This window comes from Stegostoma tigrinum, unplaced genomic scaffold (genome assembly GCF_030684315.1).
Source record: "Stegostoma tigrinum isolate sSteTig4 unplaced genomic scaffold, sSteTig4.hap1 scaffold_541, whole genome shotgun sequence".
In the NCBI taxonomy this organism is placed as follows: Eukaryota; Metazoa; Chordata; class Chondrichthyes; order Orectolobiformes; family Stegostomatidae; genus Stegostoma; species Stegostoma tigrinum.
This window is the reverse complement of record NW_026728474.1, coordinates 30736-49855: the sequence shown is the minus strand read 5'-3', so window position 1 is coordinate 49855 and position 19120 is coordinate 30736. Positions and strand designations below refer to the sequence as shown.

General features: G+C 41.7%; 1 protein-coding gene across 1 annotated transcript; it reads left to right on the top strand.

Moving 5' to 3' along the window:
- The first annotated feature begins 2097 nt into the window (after window positions 1-2097).
- LOC132208853 (tissue alpha-L-fucosidase-like) lies at window positions 2098-18748 on the top strand. The gene is made up of 8 exons (XM_059644159.1): window positions 2098-2549; window positions 5290-5424; window positions 6442-6579; window positions 8259-8364; window positions 9912-10112; window positions 10921-11108; window positions 11871-11970; window positions 17989-18748. Exons 1-8 carry the CDS (start codon window positions 2191-2193, stop codon window positions 18127-18129), a joined length of 1368 nt encoding a protein of 455 aa, XP_059500142.1. The 5' UTR covers window positions 2098-2190; the 3' UTR covers window positions 18130-18748.
- The last annotated feature ends 372 nt before the right edge of the window (window positions 18749-19120 follow it).

The window sequence follows — 19120 nt, the reverse complement described above, 5'->3', positions numbered from 1 at the left end:
AAACAGAAGTTGCTAGAAAAGCTCAGCAGGTCTGGCAGCATCTGTGAAGAAAAAAGTCAGGGTTAATGTTTTGGGTTTGGTGTCCAGTGACCGAACCGGGTTCTGAGGGATGGTCACCGGACTCAAAACATTAACTCTGATTTTTTTCTTTACAGATGCTGCCATACCTGCTGAGCTTTTCCAGCAACTTCTGTTTCTGTTGAAGAATTCCACAGCCAGCAGATCAAACTTAAGCTTTGCAGTCCTTCAGTATCTAGTTATGAATGATAGTGGACAATTAAACAACTCACTGGACAATGAGACTTTACAAATATCGCCATCCTCAATGATGGGGAGTCCAGCACATCAGTGGAAGGGTTAAGGCTTATACATTTGCAAAAATCTTCAGCCAAAGATGTCAAGTGGATGATTCATTTTGACCTCTTCCAGAGGTTTTTCAGTATCACAGATGCCAGTCTTCAATCAATTTAATCCACTCCTAATGATATCAAGAAAGACCTGGGGAGCAGTGAATTCCATACACGTTCCAACAGTAGCACTGAAGAAGTATGCTTCAACACTTGCAATGCTAAGTTGTTCCAGTACAGCTATAACATTGACATCTACCCAGCAAAGTGGAAAATTGTCTAGGTATGTCCTATATACAAAAAAAAATCCAACCAGGTGAATTGCAACCGCATCAGTCTATTCTTGACCATCAATAAAGTGGTGGAACGGTCATCCACGGTGCTATCGAGCAACACCTGTTTAGCAGTAACCTGCTCTCTAATAAAGAGTTTACATTTCACTAGGGCAACTCAGCTCCTAACCTCATTACAGTCTTAGTTCAAACATGGATAGAAGAAGTGAATTCCAGAGGTGAGGCAGAGGTGATTGCCCTAGATATCAAGGCAGCATTTGACAATGTATGGCGTAAAGGAGCTCTAACAAAACTAGAGTTAATGACAATCAAGAGGAAATAATCACTGTTTGGAGTCATACCTGACACAAAGGAAGATGGCATGGTTGTTAGGGGTCAGTCATGTCAGCTCCAAGACATCTCTGCAGGAGTTCCACAGGATGGTGTTCTTGGCCCAACCATCTTCAGCTGCTTCATCACTGACCATCCCTCCATCATAAGGTCAAAAGTGGACCTGCTTGCTGATGAATGCCCAGTGTTCAACACAGTCTGAATCATGTTCAGCACCACTTGCATAACTCCTCAGTTCCTGAAGCATAAGACTTAGACAATATCCATGTTTAGGCTGACAAGTGCATTCATGCCTCACAAGTACAAAGCAAGGCCACTGTTAAACCCAACATCTTATGGCAACCATAGTTTCCAACGCCCTTTCTCAGTCATCAGTACTTCAGGCTAGTCTGTCTCTCTGGCATTCTGCTTCTGAAGTGAAAAGGCAAACCAAAAAGATCCGATTAGTCAGATCTGTTGCTTGGCACTTCTTAATGGCCATTTAAAATAATTACTTATTTAAATTATTGATTTATTGCTTTGCAAATGGTTTCCTTTTCCTGAAATTCATGTTCGCTTGTTATCTTTCCATAACGTGTTCATCACAATCGCGCAGTCCCAAGAAAAAAATGGAAACCTGGTTTTGCCCTCTTGACAGTGTGTTGGTGACATTTATTTGTGAAGAGACACCGGTTAAATAAAGTAGGCATAATTTCAATGCAAACATTCTCAGCTTCCCAGCAGATCCCAAGAAAAATCCTTATTAAAGATACATTTTAATGTAATGTAACAACCAGTTCTAAATGGGAAGAGGGTGTGTTTTCTAGGGCAGGACTTTGGAGAAGGAGGGAGTGTGTAAGGGTATCTATTTTGAGGCTTATGAAGCATGCATCACAATTATCATTAGGCTGGACAAAGCGCGGTGTTACCTACTAATGACATTTAGGGTGAAAAATGACATCTCATAAGATGTATTCACTCTTCGAGGAAGACATTTCATCTTTAAGGCTAATTTCGGCGTGAGGATCATAATTAGTTGCAAACTTTCAATGACGCTAAGAATCGCTAACAGAAGGTTGGGATGCTGTATAGTTATACCAGGAGCGTGGAAACAAACAAGACGGTCTCATAAAATTTATAAAACGATAACATTTATTGCAGTCATATTGTGAGCGGACTTTGAATTGAATGAAATAACGCGAGAAGCTATTTCCGCCTTATTATGGAAGAGCAGCTTGCAGATGATGGGGTTGCAGACGTTTGTAAGCTTTGTTTGTGTTGCAGGGATCTTATGGCCAGGGGTTGCTGCTGATCGCCGCTTCCAGCCCAACTGGAAGAGTCTGGACAGCAGATCATTGCCCCCCTGGTACGATGAGAGTAAATTTGGAATATTCATCCACTGGGGCGTCTTTTCCGTGCCCAGTTTCGGGAGCGAGTGGTTCTGGTGGAACTGGGAAGGCGTGCACAGGCCCGAGTATGTGAAGTTTATGAAGGAGAACTACCCAGAGGGGTTCAAGTACAGTCAGTTCGCCCCGGCATTTACCGCGGAATTCTTCGATCCGGATCAGTGGGCGGACGTGATTCAGAAATCCGGAGCCAGGTACAATACAACATGATGAACTTAGAAAACGTTACGAACGTGTGGTGTGGGGGGATCGAATATGAACTGGGAAGTTTTATGGAATTGACAGGCATCGGTATTAATCACAATTTAAACCAAATAGAGTGTGCTTGTGAGGCGTTAACACACCTGCGGCAGTTTTGTTGTTTATTTTTAATTGCCCTGCGTGCGGTTGATACCAGTAAGGTCATTTTTATTGCCTACTTCAATGCTATCCTCCGCTTCGGCTGGTGGTATTATTTGAGGTTGGGGGTGTGTGTCATGAGACACTTGGATCATGTGACATCGAGCAAATGACACGGTCATATGATACAAACAAAGGTAACTCCCCATTGCCAATGCTCCCCGGGTTTTCTGTAGATTTTGAATTGTCTTCCTCTTTTCCAACCCATTTCCCTTCACTGGCATTGTGTCTTCTTTCTGCAGTGTGAAAAATGAAGCAAATTGGCGTTTTCTTCCCCATCCACCCCCTTGAGTTAATCAGAGGTAAAAAAGGCTTTAAAATACAGGCGGTTCATAAGCTTCTGAGAACAAAACATTTATGTCAGAGGCTGACGAGCAAAAAAAGCACTCTTGCTTCCTTGTCCCAAAACAAATCGATTATGTATTGTCTTAAAGCGCACCCCAAATGAGGTTTGAACTCCATCAAATCCCATTGAGTGATATTTGGATGTTGGAGCAAAATTTATTGATTTTTATGGCGAATGGATGAGCAGCAAAATGCTCTCAAAGGGGTTCTGATCTTATAACTAAAATGACCCCATCTGCCTATTGTGGGGAATTACATTGTGCATTTATCCATCATTTTATATATCATCAGTGATCTGTTCTGTCAACCACATCTTTGTCTTATCACAAGACCTTCAATCTTCTTTGTGAAGTTAATTTTTCTGTGATGTTCTCTCAAAAATATTGTTGTGACACAGCTAAGTAAGTTTTTTTTAATCTTTTATTGAACTGTAAGCAAATAGTACTGTCCTCCATGTGGCGATAATTGACTGTTCTTGCATCCTCATTGTACTGGTACATTCCGTGAACCTAGTCCCCCTTGTTTCAACTCATTGCAAATTGAGATTCAGTGACCAAAATAGCTTCTACAACCACATTAAATGTCTTCCTTTACTACATCTGCAGATTTGTTGTGCAGTGTAATTTTATTTGTATTATCAGAACCTCTTTGGAAGTATTCACTGTTTCTTAATGTCACCTAAATGTTCTGAGTATTAATAGTGTTGGAAGAAAATCTTTTGTAATTTGAATAGATGAGCAAGCTTCAATCTGTGCTAAGTTTTTTTTAAATGTAAGATCCCTGCTCATAAAGCTGACCATACTTTGAAACAATCTAGAGTTATGTAGGAATGGGAGCTGATGGCCTTACGGTATTGTCACGTGATTATTAATCCACAGAACTAAGTAATGTTCTGTGAACCAGCGATTGAATCTTGCCATGGCAGATTGCGGAATTTGAATTCAACAAAGTTTGGAATTTAGAGTCTAATGATTTTTTTTTTGACAAGAAACATCTAGCTCCATCTTCTTTCAAGAAAAGATGTTGTGAAATTTGAAAGGGTTCAGAAAAGATTTACAACAATATTAAATAAAAATCAAAACAACTGTGATGCTGTAAAACATTTGTTTTGTTCCTGATTTGACAGATGCTGCCAGACCTGTTGAGCTTTTCGAGTAAGTTATGTTTTTGTTTACAAGGATGTTGCCAGATTTGGAGGGTTTGAGCTATAGGGAGAGGCTGAATAGGCTGGGGCTATTTTTTTTCTTTACCATCTATTAAAAATGCATCTGAACTGACCACAAGACTGTTAAGTCCAGTGGCCGTAACAGAGTATCACACAAACCCACATCAACCCTACGACAACTGCTAACAAAAACCAAAGACCCCTTACCTACTATGGACAGAACCAGCAGAATGTATAAGATTCCATTGCAAGGACTACGACAAACATGATGTTGGACAGACAGGAAGAAAACTAGTTATGGAAATACATGACCATCAACCAGCAACAAAAAGACATGACCAATACACAGTCATCTCCATACATACAGACAAGGAGGACCGTCAGTTCAATTGGGACAGAGACAGGCATGGGAATTTCTGGAGGCTTGGTTCTCCTCCAAGAAGGCCGTTAATAAACACATAGAACTAGACCCTACGTACGCACTACTGCAAGGAAAAAACTGGAAATAAGGTAATCAACTCCAACAGAGCTTACATAGCAAGTGGGGAAAATACAAGAATGCTTCATCAGAGGCTGTACTGATATGTTACCCTGTAGGGTAATGAAACATCTGCGAACTAACAAACCAGCTCAGCGAGCGACCCAAGCACAAATCTACTCGAGAATATTGGAGACTGGTATGATTACAGCATTAAAAAGCATCTGGGTGGGTATCAGAATTGGAAGGGTGTAGAGGGATATGGACCAAATGTTGGTAAATGGGGCTAGATTTATGTAGGATATCTGGTCAGCTTGAATGAGTTGGTCCGAAAGGTCTGTTTCTTTGCTGTACACCTCTGATTCTATGACTGTGTGTGATGTCAGAGCCACGGAAATGTGATTGCCCAGAAAACAAGTAAGAGTCAATTTAGAGATGGACAATCCCACCAGCCTTTGAATTGATCTTTTTAAAAAAAAATGTCAGGGACTTTGGTATCAATTTCCAATTACTTTTCTGTCCTGAGGTTGATGGGTTTTTTTTCTAGGTATGTGGTTCTAACAACTAAACACCATGAAGGATTCACAAACTGGGGATCATCTGTGTCCTGGAACTGGAACTCTATTGACACGGGTCCTCATCGAGATTTGGTGGGTGACCTAGCAGCTGCTGTCCGACAACGGTTTGTATTTAACTTGACATGTTTGCACAAATTGCAGAGCATTTTACAATCTCAGGAATGCATATTGACGATTAAAACTCAAGCTAAATCCACAGAATATGAATGGACTTATTGCAAGCCTGGGCAGGGTTTGTTCAATAATAATTTCACAAAAATTCAATTCAAAAATTGCAAATACCCTGTGACAAAGTCTCTGTGCCCAAACGACGTACAGGCATCTCTATGTAGGAAACCCCTGCAGCTATTCAGTAGTCCAAAACAGGCTTTACAATGGTTTTGTTTGTATTTCCCATATTTACTGAAAGATCAAAGAAGGTTTAAATCAATAAATTCAGTTGCTAAAGTCAATATCATGTCTTACTATGTTGTTTTCTGAACTCAGCTGGAATATCTCCATTGTGATATTGGGACCAGAAATGGAACTTGCTGACAAATTTGTCAAAAGTTTAACATCTGAAACTTCAGATGGCAAGTACATGCAAACACAGATTCATGCTATCAGTTAAATCAAATGTAGGTGCGGTGTTGTCAAGAGAAATTGTTAATGTTTTGCGGAGGCTCCTACTCTCAAACAATTGGGATTATTTGCTATATCACAGTCATTGAAATGCACCGCTGGGGTTAGTGGTCTGGCTATATCGTCAAATGTCTTTCAAAGATTCCTGAAAGCACACTCGCTACTTCCCAGTGTCCTTCTCAGTGTTTGTCGCCTCCTTCGGTGCAATCTCAGTTACTCTTTGCTTATTGCTGTGTCTGTTGTTCTCCTACTCCCTGAAGAATTTGCAATCTCATAGATTCTCAAGTGCTCTGAGCCCTAGTTTTTTTTTCCCACCTAGTGCCTTACCTAGTTTGTCCAAAGAATAAGGAGATTAAATAACCATAGATTCATACCCAATATAGTTGTTGCACTCTTAATTTTAACACTGTTAGTTTTTTTTATCTAATATGTAAAAGTTTTGAAAACTAAACTATGGTCTGTTTTGAAATTTAATATATCAACCTTTTTTTTTGCAACAGGAATTTATATTACGGAGTGTACCATTCTCTCTTTGAGTGGTTTAATCCTCTTTACTTGTACGACAAACAGAACAAATTCAAGACCCAAAAATTTGTTGTGGATAAAACATTGCCAGAGCTGTCTGATCTAGTCATGAGGTAATAGAATATGGTCATTTTTACCACATTTCCTTTGTGAAATACATTATACAGTCACTCCTTTATTATCAAGAATTTGCTACTGATTGTTCTGCTTATTTGCAAGATCAGCCCCAGACCCCATTTTGCTTTTTCTTTAATACTCATCCAGTCTGATTATGTTGTAGTGGTACCTGCATCTTCTGTTATCTGAGAGAAATCTTCGCACCTACTCCCTTATGGATACAAAACCTTCTGTGAGTTTCCTGTGCACACAAATGTATTTCATTCACTTCTGGCCTTCACTATGTAGACCTAAAAAGTACATCAAATGGTTGGGATGATCTGTTTAAATGGTATCAAGAATGAAAAGATTTGTTAAGTTATGATCAGTTTTTCAGACAGAATCATTTCTAAAATGGACTGAGTATTCATTAACAAAAACAAAGTTGCTGGAAAAGCTCAGTAGGTTTGGCAGCATCTGCAAAGGGAAAAACAGTTAATGTTTCGGGTCCAGTGACCCTGCCTTAGAACTGATGGTCACTGGGAAAATGTCAGTTTAAATGCAGAAAATAGGGAGGAGGGTGGGGTAGGGACTAAACGATAGGGTAGAACCCAAAGGGAGAGAAAGACAGTTGACAAAGGATTTGCTCACAATCAGGCTGGGAGGGTGAATAGTTGTTATTGGGGACTGTAACTAACAGCAGGGGATGTGTAGTGGCAGGCTATGTGGTGACAAGGCCTGGTGGGTTGGGTAGGGGACTGGGACATGGGAGAGTATAGGTCCTAAAATTATTGAACTCAGTATTGAGTCGAGAGGGCTGTAGGGTCCCCAAGCGGAAAATGAGGTGTTGTTGCTCTGGCTTACATTGGGCTTCGCTGGAACACTGCAGGAAGCCAGAGACAGATGTTGGCCAGGAAGCAAAATGGTCCATTGAAGTGGCAGGCAACAGGTAGATCTGGGTCTTTTTTGCAAGCAGAATGTAGATGTTCTGCGAAGTGGTTGCCAAGTCTATGCTTCGTTTCACCAATGTAGAGGAGACCACATTGTGAGCAGTGAATGCAGTAGACTAGATTCTGGGAAGTGCAGGAGAAGTGTTGCTTCACCTGGAAGGTATGTTTGGGCCCTTGGATACAGGGGAGGGAGGAGGTAAATGCACAGGTGTTACACCTTTGCCGGTTACAAGGGAAGGTACTGTAGGGCAGTGGGGAGGTGTTGGTGCTGAAGGAAATGTGTTCCAGGGTGTTCATTACATCATCTCAATTGAGAGATCACAATGATGCCCCCATTTAGTAAACCTGGCTATAAATTATGCACTGTGATACTTGTCAGTGAAAGCATCAAATGGCTGATCAATGCTATTAAGAAAACAAAATAATTTCAGACTCATAATGTGGCACTTGTACGACGTTTTTCAGAATTCTTGCTAATGTGTTATGACTTTTAGTAAGATTTTTTTCTTGTTAGCTTTACAGTTCGGGATAATCCTGCATTACAAATAATAAGATTCTTTGTATATATTTAAGAAGAAAAAGCTGCATTTTAAGTTGCCTGAAGATCTGGGCAATTGAATTGCTAGCACAATTAATGCTCTGAGTCAATTTTTAAAGAAAACTGTTCTTGTTCATAATAAGCTGGCATGGTTTACATTATTACACTCTTGGAAATAACTGGGAATTTTGTTTGTTTCTTCTGACAGGTATAAACCAGATATAATCTGGTCAGATGGAGACTGGGAAGCACCAGATTCCTACTGGAATTCCACAGGATTTCTGGCCTGGCTTTACAATGATAGCCCTGTCAAGGTACTTCACAATATTCATGAGCTTTAGGGAGGATTACAATTTATTTCAATTTTAATGTGTTATTCCAATTGGGATTTAATGAAATTTGATTACTTTAGTAGCATATTCGGGATATTCTTTTTTAAAAATTGTTCCATTTCCCCTGTTGAGCAACACTGTTCTGTGCCATTATCCAATTTGGTTTTGTTGTCCCCTCATTGAATTGAATTTGGCGGTGTTTATGCCATTATTTTGCATCTATCCGGAATAGTAAATCTTAAGAGAGAGAGTTAGTAAATGTTGGGCCACATTAGTTATAATCCTGGATATTTGATAGTGGAATATTGTGCAGGCACCCCATTATTCTGATATCTTTGCAGTATTGTTCAGCCATTTTGAAGTTATGTATTGGCTTCTGGTGCTGGGAGTTCCTGGTTGCTGCGTGTGTTAAACTTGACCATTCTATGGCCAGTCTCCCTCCCCCACCCCATGTATAGTACAACCTCTATCACCCGTACATTTTAATGGAGTCATTATGGCTCTGAAGTAAAATATTCAACTCCAACCCATTTAAGTCCATGCTGAAATTAAAGGTCACTGACAAATACTAATGTAAGAGGAACACTGTCTCTTGTAGATGACTTGGGTCATCTGTGGGTAAACAGTGTCATGAACTGTTTGCGTTTTCCTCCATTTGTATTGTAGTGAGACAATTGCCCATTAAAATAGATCTCCTATTCTAAATGTCCTTATCTGTATCGATTTGTCTTTATATCTGTCCTAAGTTGGGCATCTAACACAGTGCCTTTGAGTTAACTTTGAGTTTTCTTCACATTAGAAATGCTCACTTTTTGTAGCTTTCGGTCTTTTGCAGGATCCATTTATTTTTCTTCCCAGGTGTCTTGTGCTTTAGAGATATAAACCCAACCTTTATATTTTGTCCATTCCATTCTTTTGAGATTTCTGTAATCTCTGGTCACTATTTTACAAAGAAGTAACTATGATATGCAGACAGATGATTCCATTCCTACCCCCTCCATGCCCTTAAACCTGCGAAGAAAGAAAGAAACCAAATTAGCATTCAGGCCCATTTACCTTTTGTCAGAACGCCTGAGCTTTTCTGCAAAGTAGAGGAAAGTGGTCGTGGAGGATGGTACAAAAGAGAGTGTCTGTGATTGGGTAGAAGACAGGGGAAATTAAATGATGAGAGACGATTGTACATGGCCAAAGAGATAGTAATGAAATAAGTAAAGAAACAAAGTGTGTCTGGAAGAGGTATAAATGGGAAAAGTAGAATCACCACCTGTTGCTGCAATCCAGAAATGTGGGGCAGAGGCCATGATCTGAAATTCTTGACCTTCTATCCCTCATTCAACATCTTTTTTTAAAAGGCAGAGTAGCTCCAATGTCGTCGCTGTTTTGGGAAATTTGCTGTGCACAAATTAGCTACCATTTTTCTTGCATTTCAGCAGTGATCACACTTCACTGCATTGAATGGAAATCACTTGATGCCTTATGGTTTTGAAAGGTGCTTATATAAATATATATTCCATTATCCTTGTTGCTAGGATACAGTTGTAACCAATGACCGCTGGGGAGCTGGCTGTTCCTGTAAACATGGTGGATTCTTCAACTGTGCAGACAAATATAGCCCAAGCAAGCTACAGAACCACAAATGGGAGATGTGTACCTCGATTGACACAAGGTCATGGGGATATCGTAGAAACATGCATCTAAGTGAAGTGTTGGACTTGCCATCAATTATCAGTGTATGTATTTCTGATAACCAATTGTGAACATCACTGGGATGATAATAAATTCACATGAAGGTGCACTGGATTCTGGTGTCATCTTAGTTTGTCAACAAGTGAGTCAGAGTGAGTTTGAGTAGCTGAACCATTTGAACAAAAGGAAAGGTCACAGTTTATTATCCAGTCTCTGCTAAGATATTACACTTGGCCCAAATCTTCCTAAATTTCTGAATGGTGCTTTTGATTGCTAACATACATCTTAGGTTGAATGTGCATTGATGTTGTGTGCAGCTGTGAACCTTCTGTGGCATATTTACTATTGATGCTCCATATCAGCACTCGCACATAACTGTAAGGGTTTTGAAAGTGCCTGTCAATTCAAAGTATGGAGTCAAAACCTTTTAATTTTATTCCCTCTGCCTCTAATGAGATGTAAAAATCAGCAGCAAAATATAATTCTTTATCTGAAAAAATATTTATTTTATACTGGAAAAGTCTAAAAAAATCCCTTCTAATTCAGGGGCAGAAGAGTTGTAGGAGACACATTTGCTTTAGCATGATTGTCATTTGTTTGAGGGATTTTGCAAATTGATGGGAAATTTTGTCACTTTTAAAAAAAATTGTATAAAATTGGAACGATTCAGAAAATGAGATGACGTAGACAAGGGCAACACAGTAAATTCTTTTGACTTTGCGAGGTGCAGTGGATGGTTTTGAAAAGGATTGTACATGCCAATTAATTGAGGCCAAGGATTAAAATTGGAACTTTGTGTAATGTAGACTACAAAACAGTCATTTTATCTTCGCACTGTTCTTTCTCTGACAGACTTTGCTGGAAACAGTTGCTTATGGAGGTAATTTGCTGCTCAATATTGGTCCCACCAAAGATGGCACTATCCCTGTAATTTTCCAGGAAAGGTTGGAAGGCCTGGGACAATGGCTAAGTGTTAATGGTGAAGCAATATATGCATCAAAACCATGGCGCGTTCAGAAGGAGAACTCTACAGCCATCTGGTAATGTCCATTAGGGCTGAATTTAAACAACTGTTTCCCTTCCCTTCACTCTGTTTCCACGTTTGTCACTATTACCTTCATTTTTTTGCTTGAAGGTGAAACTAATTTGCATGTCTTTGAGTCTGCTGACATGCAGAGAGGACCAGGAAGATAGTAGGTTGTAAACACAATGGCATTCTTTTGAGGGAAACCTTTTTTATAGTGATTCCTGGTATTTTCCTCTGCCATGACCTTTGACAATGTTGAGTTCTGTAATTGCTGATCCTGTGTGCAGCAATTAAATACTAGTTTGATGGAAGTGATGTGAAATCAATTGATTAACTAAGTTTTCACTTCTCACTTATCTAATTTCAGGTATACCTGCCCAATTTCAGCATTCATGATCCCCATGAGACTTTATCACCAAAGATCTAAAAGACAAACATTTTTGAGTTTAGTAATACCTGTGAACTTAAAAGAGAAATACTCAGTGTCGTTATATGATTGGTGTCTAAAGCTAAATGTAATAGAAGTCTAAACAATGAATTTATTGTAACCGACAGTAGTGTCAGTAGAGGCAAAACAAAAAAAGTTGCCAACTTAATAAGCTCAGGTGTCATATTGATTTTTCTTTTGGGTGGTAAAATCAAAACAAAAATCAGCCAGATGATGGGTCACGCTATTTATGGAAATAAAGATGAAACAACTTTTTTTTTAAAGAAAAATCATACTTCATGCCTCTGCTTTTAGTTTGTTTATCTTGTGTTGTTTCTTTGCCTCCAGGTACACTAGTAAGGGATCCTCAATTTATGCAATGTTCATAAAGTGGCCCACTGATAATATCTTAAAACTGAAATCTCCAAAGAGCTCATCGAGCACTAAAGTAAGTGCTTAGGATTTGTTTCTTTGTGTGTGCTTCTTAACCTTTATTTAACCTGTTCACAGATCCCTTGCCCTGCAACAGAATTGGTTCTGGACAACAGTATTATCCATGACGACTGATTAGGGTTAGTCTGTAGGACTAACTCATTTAACTCCTATGCCCACCATTTGGACAGGCACAGATGAACAAACAAACTTAGGTGTTGTAGGTGGAGAAATAAACATTAAAGCAACATAGTTCATTTAGCACCAGTCCACAGAGTTTGGTGAGGTATCCTTCTGATCTCTGACAATCTTATTGCTAAGTTCTTTACTGCAGACACAGGGCAGATGGCACACTAATAATTCAGTCTCTCAATCATAGAGGCAGGTGCTTATTGTAAATGGTGACTAAGTTCCATCCATCCATTACCCACTGTGTTTACTGATCTACAATGACTCGCTTAAGAAACACATCAACTGTTCAAACTTAATAAAATGTGAGGCTGGATGAACACAGCAGGTCAAGCAGCATCTCAGGAGCACAAAAGCTGACGTTTCGGGCCTGGACCCTTCATCAGAGAGGGGGATGGGGATAGGGAACTGGAATAAATAGGGAGAGAGGGGGAGGCGGACCGAAGATGGAGAGTAAAGAAGATAGGTGGAGAGAGTATAGGTGGGGAGGGGATAGGTCAGTCCAGGGAAGACGGACAGGTCAAGGAGGTGGGATGAGGGTAGTAGGTAGATGGGGGTGCGGCTTGGGGTGGGAGGAAGGGATGGGTGAGAGGAAGAACCGGTTAGGGAGGCAGAGACAGGTTGGACTGGTATTGGGATGCAGTGGTTGGGAGGGGGGGGGGGGGGAAAAGAGCTGGGCTGGTTGTGTGGTGCAGTGGGGGGAGGGGACGAACTGGGCTGGTTTAGGGATGCAGTAGGGGAAGGGGAGATTTTGAAACTGGTGAAGTCCACATTGATACCATTAGGCTGCAGCGTTCCCAGGCGGAATATGAGTTGCTGTTCCTGCAACCTTCGGGTGGCATCATTGTGGCAGTGCAGGAGGCCCATGATGGACATGTCATCTAGAGAATGGGAGGGAGAGTGGAAATGGTTTGCGACTGGGAGGTGCAGTTGTCTGTTGCGAACTGAGCGGAGGTGTTCTGCAAAGCAGTCTCCAAGCCTCCGCTTGGTTTCCCCAATGTAGAGGAAGCCACACCGGGTACAGTGGATGCAGTATACCATATTGGCAGATGTGCAGGTGAACCTCTGCTTAATGTGGAATTTCATCTTGGGGCCTCGGATAGGGGTGAGGGAGGTGGTGTGGGGGCAAGTGTAGCATTTCCTGCGGTTGCAGGGGAAGGTGCCGGGTGTGGTGGGGTTGGAGGGCAGTGTGGAGCGAACAAGGGAGTCACGGAGAGAGTGGTCTCTCTGGAAAGCAGACAGGGGTGGGGATGGAAAAATGTCTTGGGTGGTGGGGTCGGATTGTAAATGGCGAAAGTGTCGGAGGATGATGCGTTGTATCCGGAGGTTGGTAGGGTGGTGTGTGAGAACGAGGGGGATCCTGTTAGGGCGGTTGTGGCGGGGGCGGGGTGTGAGGGATGTGTTGCGGGAAATACGGGAGACGCGGTCAAGGGCGTTCTCGATCACTGTGGGGGGAAAGTTGCAGTCCTTGAAGAACTTGGACATCTGGGATGTGCGGGAGTGGACTGTCTTATCGTGGGAGCAGATGCGGCGGAGGCGGAGGAATTGGGAATAGGGAATGGATGTCCAAGTTCTTCAAGGACCGCAACTTTCCCCCCACAGTGATCGAGAACGCCCTTGACCGCGTCTCCCGTATTTCCCGCAACACCTCCCTCACACACCGCCCCCGCCACAACCGCCCTAAGAGGATCCCCCTCGTTCTCACACACCACCCTACCAACCTCCGGATACAACGCATCATCCTCCGACACTTTCGCCATTTACAATCCGACCCCACCACCCAAGACATTTTTCCATCCCCACCCCTGTCTGCTTTCCAGAGAGACCACTCTCTCCGTGACTCCCTTGTTCGCTCCACACTGCCCTCCAACCCCACCACACCCGGCACCTTCCCCTGCAACCGCAGGAAATGCTACACTTGCCCCCACACCACCTCCCTCACCCCTATCCCAGGCCCCAAGATGACATTCCACATTAAGCAGAGGTTCACCTGCACATCTGCCAATATGGTACACTGCATCCATTGTACCCGGTGTGGCTTCCTCTTCATTGGGGAAACCAAGCGGAGGCTTGGAGACTGCTTTGCAGAACACCTCCGCTCAGTTCGCAACAAACAACTGCACCTCCCAGTCGCAAACCATTTCCACTCCCCCTCCCATTCTCTAGCTGACATGTCCATCATGGGCCTCCTGCACTGCCACAATGATGCCACCCGAAGGTTGCAGGAACAGCAACTCATATTCCGCCTGGGAACGCTGCAGCCTAATGGTATCAATGTGGACTTCACCAGTTTCAAAATCTCCCCTTCCCCTACTGCATCCCTAAACCAGCCCAGTTCGTCCCCTCCCCCCACTGCACCACACAACCAGCCCAGCTCTTCTCCGCCCCCCCCCCCCACCCACTGCATCCCAATACCAGTCCAACCTGTCTCTGCCTCCCTAACCGGTTCTTCCTCTCACCCATCCCTTCCTCCCACCCCAAGCCGCACCCCCATCTAACTACTAACCTCATCCCACCTCCTTGACCTGTCCGTCTTCCCTGGACTGACCTATCCCCTCCCTACCTCCCCACCTATACTCTCTCCACCTATCTTCTTTACTCTCCATCTTCGGTCCGCCTCCCCCTCTCTCCCTATTTATTCCAGTTCCCTCTCCCCATCCCCCTCTCTGATGAAGGGTCCAGGCCCAAAACGTCAGCTTTTGTGCTCCTGAGATGCTGCTTGGCCTGCTGTGTTCATCCAGCCTCACATTTTATTATCTTGGAATTCTCCAGCATCTGCAGTTCCCATTATCTCTGAAACTGTTCAAACTTGCTTGTTCTCATATTCATCCATCCCTTTCAGTCTGCAACTCTGTGATATCTCACTCCTCCAATTTTGGCCTCTTGATTATCCCCCATATTATTTACATCACTGCTGGTGTCTATATATTCAGCTTCAAGACCCTCAGCTCTGGAATACCGTTCCTGAGCCTTTCCACCTCTCTATCTCACTTCCCTCCATGATCATGCTTCTTAAAATCTACTCTTTTTTTAGCCAAGATTTCAGTCATCTCCTGAAGCAATTCGTGAAAGTTTCTGTGAAACATTCTGAGGCCATATATTACAGATAAATACCTATTGTTATTGACTCCAACTTTCTACTGCTTTGTAAATGAAATTCCTTTTTGATTTTGCACATTTGTTATAACTACCAAGTTATTTGTTTTATTTTACTTGGAGACTTTTTTTCTTCTAATACCATGGGTATTCCAGTCTCACATCTCCCTCCTAATTCTTTTCCACTTGGATATCGCTCCTCATTTTCCCCCGGCTTCCTAGCCCACATCTGATAACCCATCTTCCAATGGCAATAGAAACTATCAAGGAATTTTTAAATTATTCTACTACTACTCTGTCCTCCAGTCAAAATACTGTCCTCCCACCCTCTACTGCTAATGTCTGATCCAGTATCTCTGCTGCTTTATATCAGAGAAAGACAGGGTTAAAGAATGTCTTGCTATTGCCTGTTGTATTTTCTTCTGTATTTCTGTCCGTTTCCAGCTTTACACGTCTCATCAATTTCTTATCCTTTGATTTGTTTGTTTCATTTTTCTAGTTCTTCTGTTTTTTTTTCCTATTGCATTCCTGTATATTTCAGAATTTACATATATTTCTCTTTCCTGTACCTCCCGTGACATCCCTTTCTATTCAAGTTCCATCTAGGTCAGGAAGATTAAAATCTACTATCATTACAGCCAAGGCTACATCACTAATCTTTTTGACCTTTAGAGACAGTATATCCCCACCTCCACTTTATTGGAGGCATGGTCAGCTCAGTTGGCTGCACAGCAAGTTAAATGCAGTGGCACAACTGCACGGATTCAATTTCTGTGCTAGCTGAAGTCACCATGAAGACTTTGCTCCTCGCTTGAGGTGCGTTGACCCTCAGTATAAAGTCACTAACTGTTCTAACCTCTCTCTGAGAGCAGCCTATGGTACTTCCATTTTATTGCAGGGGCCTTGTATCGTTATTCCTGTTTTCTGTTTTCCACATCAACCCAAAAACATTTTTATGCAAGTTTTCAGTTCTTACATGTATGTAACTTCCCCTGTTCTACATTTGTTATTCTGTAGACCTTCCTTCTCTGAAGCCTGCATAAGACAGCCTGTGTATTAGCTGTGGTTTACTTGGTACTACACTTGCCTCTGAATCACAAGACTGCAGTTTCTAATCCTACTCCAGGTCTTGAGCATAAAATTCAAAGTGAAGACTCCAGAAGCAATGCTGAGAGAGCATTATACCATCAGATATCATCAGCTACCATCATCCCCCTAATGATTCTGAATAGGAATTATTGCCATTGTTCTGGCCAAAATTTCTCTCTTGATCAGCGTCAGAAAAAATAGATCTTTTGAGAATTGCTGAGTGTAATTTGGCTGCCACATTTCTTACTTTACAAGAGTAAGTATATCTAACAGAAAAAAATTCATTGACTGTAAAAATGTCTAGTGATCATATAAAGCGCTTTTTCTCTTTATTTTTGTCTTTTGTCTTTTTTTTTGAAATTGCAAGCTTTCGGAACACTGCTCCTTCATCAGGTGATCCTTCACCAGACAAAGGAACAGTGTTCCAAATGCTTGTGATTTCAAATAAAGCTATTGGACTCTTACCTGGTGTCATGTGACATCTGATTTTGTCTACCCTGTACAACATCACACCTCCACTTCATTGTCATTAGCCAGATTTCAGTAACTCAACTAATTCCTTATTTGTCTCCACTTCTAATTCATCTAATCTCTTTATGCTTAAAACGTCTTACAGTTTTGCAATGCAATCGCTGCAGATGAATGAGATTTGATAGATCTATTCACCGAACAGATTTCCAATTCAAGCATGGCCATGGTGCCTCTCCTGTTTCATGGTCCCTTATTCCTGCCTCTCCACCCACTCATATCCTTTGAGGTGTGTAGCATTCACAGTCAGTGAGGTAGAACGCTTTTATGTGAAAATGAGAGCAGGTGAGAAATGTGTAATCTGGCATGTAAGAAAGCAACTCAAACGATACTAAACCTTTTGTATGATTTTCTGATCCTTGACAGGGAAATAATAAAGGTTAAGCCTCACAAGCCTTACCCTAGCTTCATTCCACTAAGCTCAGGTTAAAATATTTCACTTGCCCGTGGGGGAAAGCCTGCTCTGAAAACAGCAAATGGAGACCTTTTTTTAGCAGGGTGGTACCCATGTGGGAGGACGGTTAAGGACTGATGTAAGCCACATCACCAAGAATGTACGATAAGACATAACAGGGTGTAGAGCTGGATGAACACCACAGGCCAACCAGCATTAGAGGAGCAGGAAAGCTGACGTTTTGGGCTTAGACCCTTCGAAAGCTCTAAGCCCGAAACGTCAGCTTTCCTGCTCCTCTAATGCTGCTTGGCCTGCTGTGTTCATCCAGCTCTATACTTTGTTATCTCAGATTCTCCAGCATCTGCAGTTCCTGCTACCTCTGCCCCAAGAATGTATCCTGGCAGATATTTCCCAAAAAAAGTGGCCATTGCCCTTGGTCACTTCATCCAAGACAATAGGAACTTGAGGTACTGGACTTAGCATGCAGCTGAGCACTCGTGTATTTGCTTGTAAGCATATTGACGCTGTTGAAAGAGAGAGGCGTTTCTGCCTCTGCCTTGCCTCCATCTGAAGGTATGAACTCTGGTGATTAGCACCATGTCTACCCCCAGTCCCGGGTCTGAATTCAACTACTTAATGCTGGGTAAGATAACCTCTTAACAAACCTGGTCTGGAGGAAACAATAGGTTTGGTGTATTGGTTAGACTTTTTATTTCATGCCCTTTGTCGTCTTTCTAGGTAACAATGCTGGGAGTCCCAGAGCCTCTGAAATGGACAGTTTCTTCACCACAAGGTATTCTTGTGTATCTGTCCTCTATTTCCATGTTTGCTCTCCCCTCAGAAGATGGTTGGACAGTGAAACTGGAAGGAGTTTCATAATCGGGAAAAGCAGTCAGTTTAATTGAAATGTCTTTCAAAGCAGCTTATTGCTTCCGTTATAAATATCAATCAAAGGATTTGACAGTGCCAAAGGGATGGTTTTAAAAACTGGTGAGAAAGTGATTATGCAGATACTTTATTGCTTAAATTTGACTCACTGGTTTGGGGTACTTAAGTGAATTTTTGAATCAGGGATTACTTTTAAATTTTGGTTTGGAAGACTCTTTTGATTGAGATTTTCTTGACTGCATTTTGATTTTTTTTGTTTCTCAGGGGCTCCTTTTTCCATTTCCATTAACTCCTTTGCAAGGTAATGCAGTCTTGTAATAATGTTGTCTTCCAAATTTTGAGTTGTTTTATTTTAAGGTGGCCTTCTCCAGATATTTAACTTAATGTTCTAAAAGGTAGTGGTTCTGAAAGAGTTAACATTGAAGCTGCATCAATCTCCACCCACTCTGAGGTCACACAGCTTTTGGGAGCAGGAACAATAATTGAACAATGGGGTCAGATGTGTCATCTGTGGCTTCTAATGAGTCTTTTTTTGTAATTGTGCCAAACTGGTCAATGCATTTTTTTACTTGATGTTGTCATGCAATAAACTATATCTTGTTAAAGACAATTGCCTTGTCGTTGTAACTTAGTGGTTTGTCCCCCTATTGCTTCTAATTAAATGGGCCCTTAGACTCGGTAATGTTAGAGACTGGTGGGTACTCCAGGGCCAGAGTGTATCATCACTCTGGACAATGTTATTTTGATTTGATAAGGTTCAGTTTACTGTTTCTAAATTTTTCATTAACCAATTAGTGGTGTTTCTGTTACAGTGCCACCTGAGGGGCTGATAAACCATCTTTTAATTTTGCATTTAGAAGAATTGGAGGTTTATGGGCCCGTTGTGACACAGTGGTAGAGTCTCTACCTCTGGACCAGAAGAGCCGTTGAAGACCCAGATTCAAGTCTGACCTGCCCCAGATGTAATGTAATAAAAACAAAT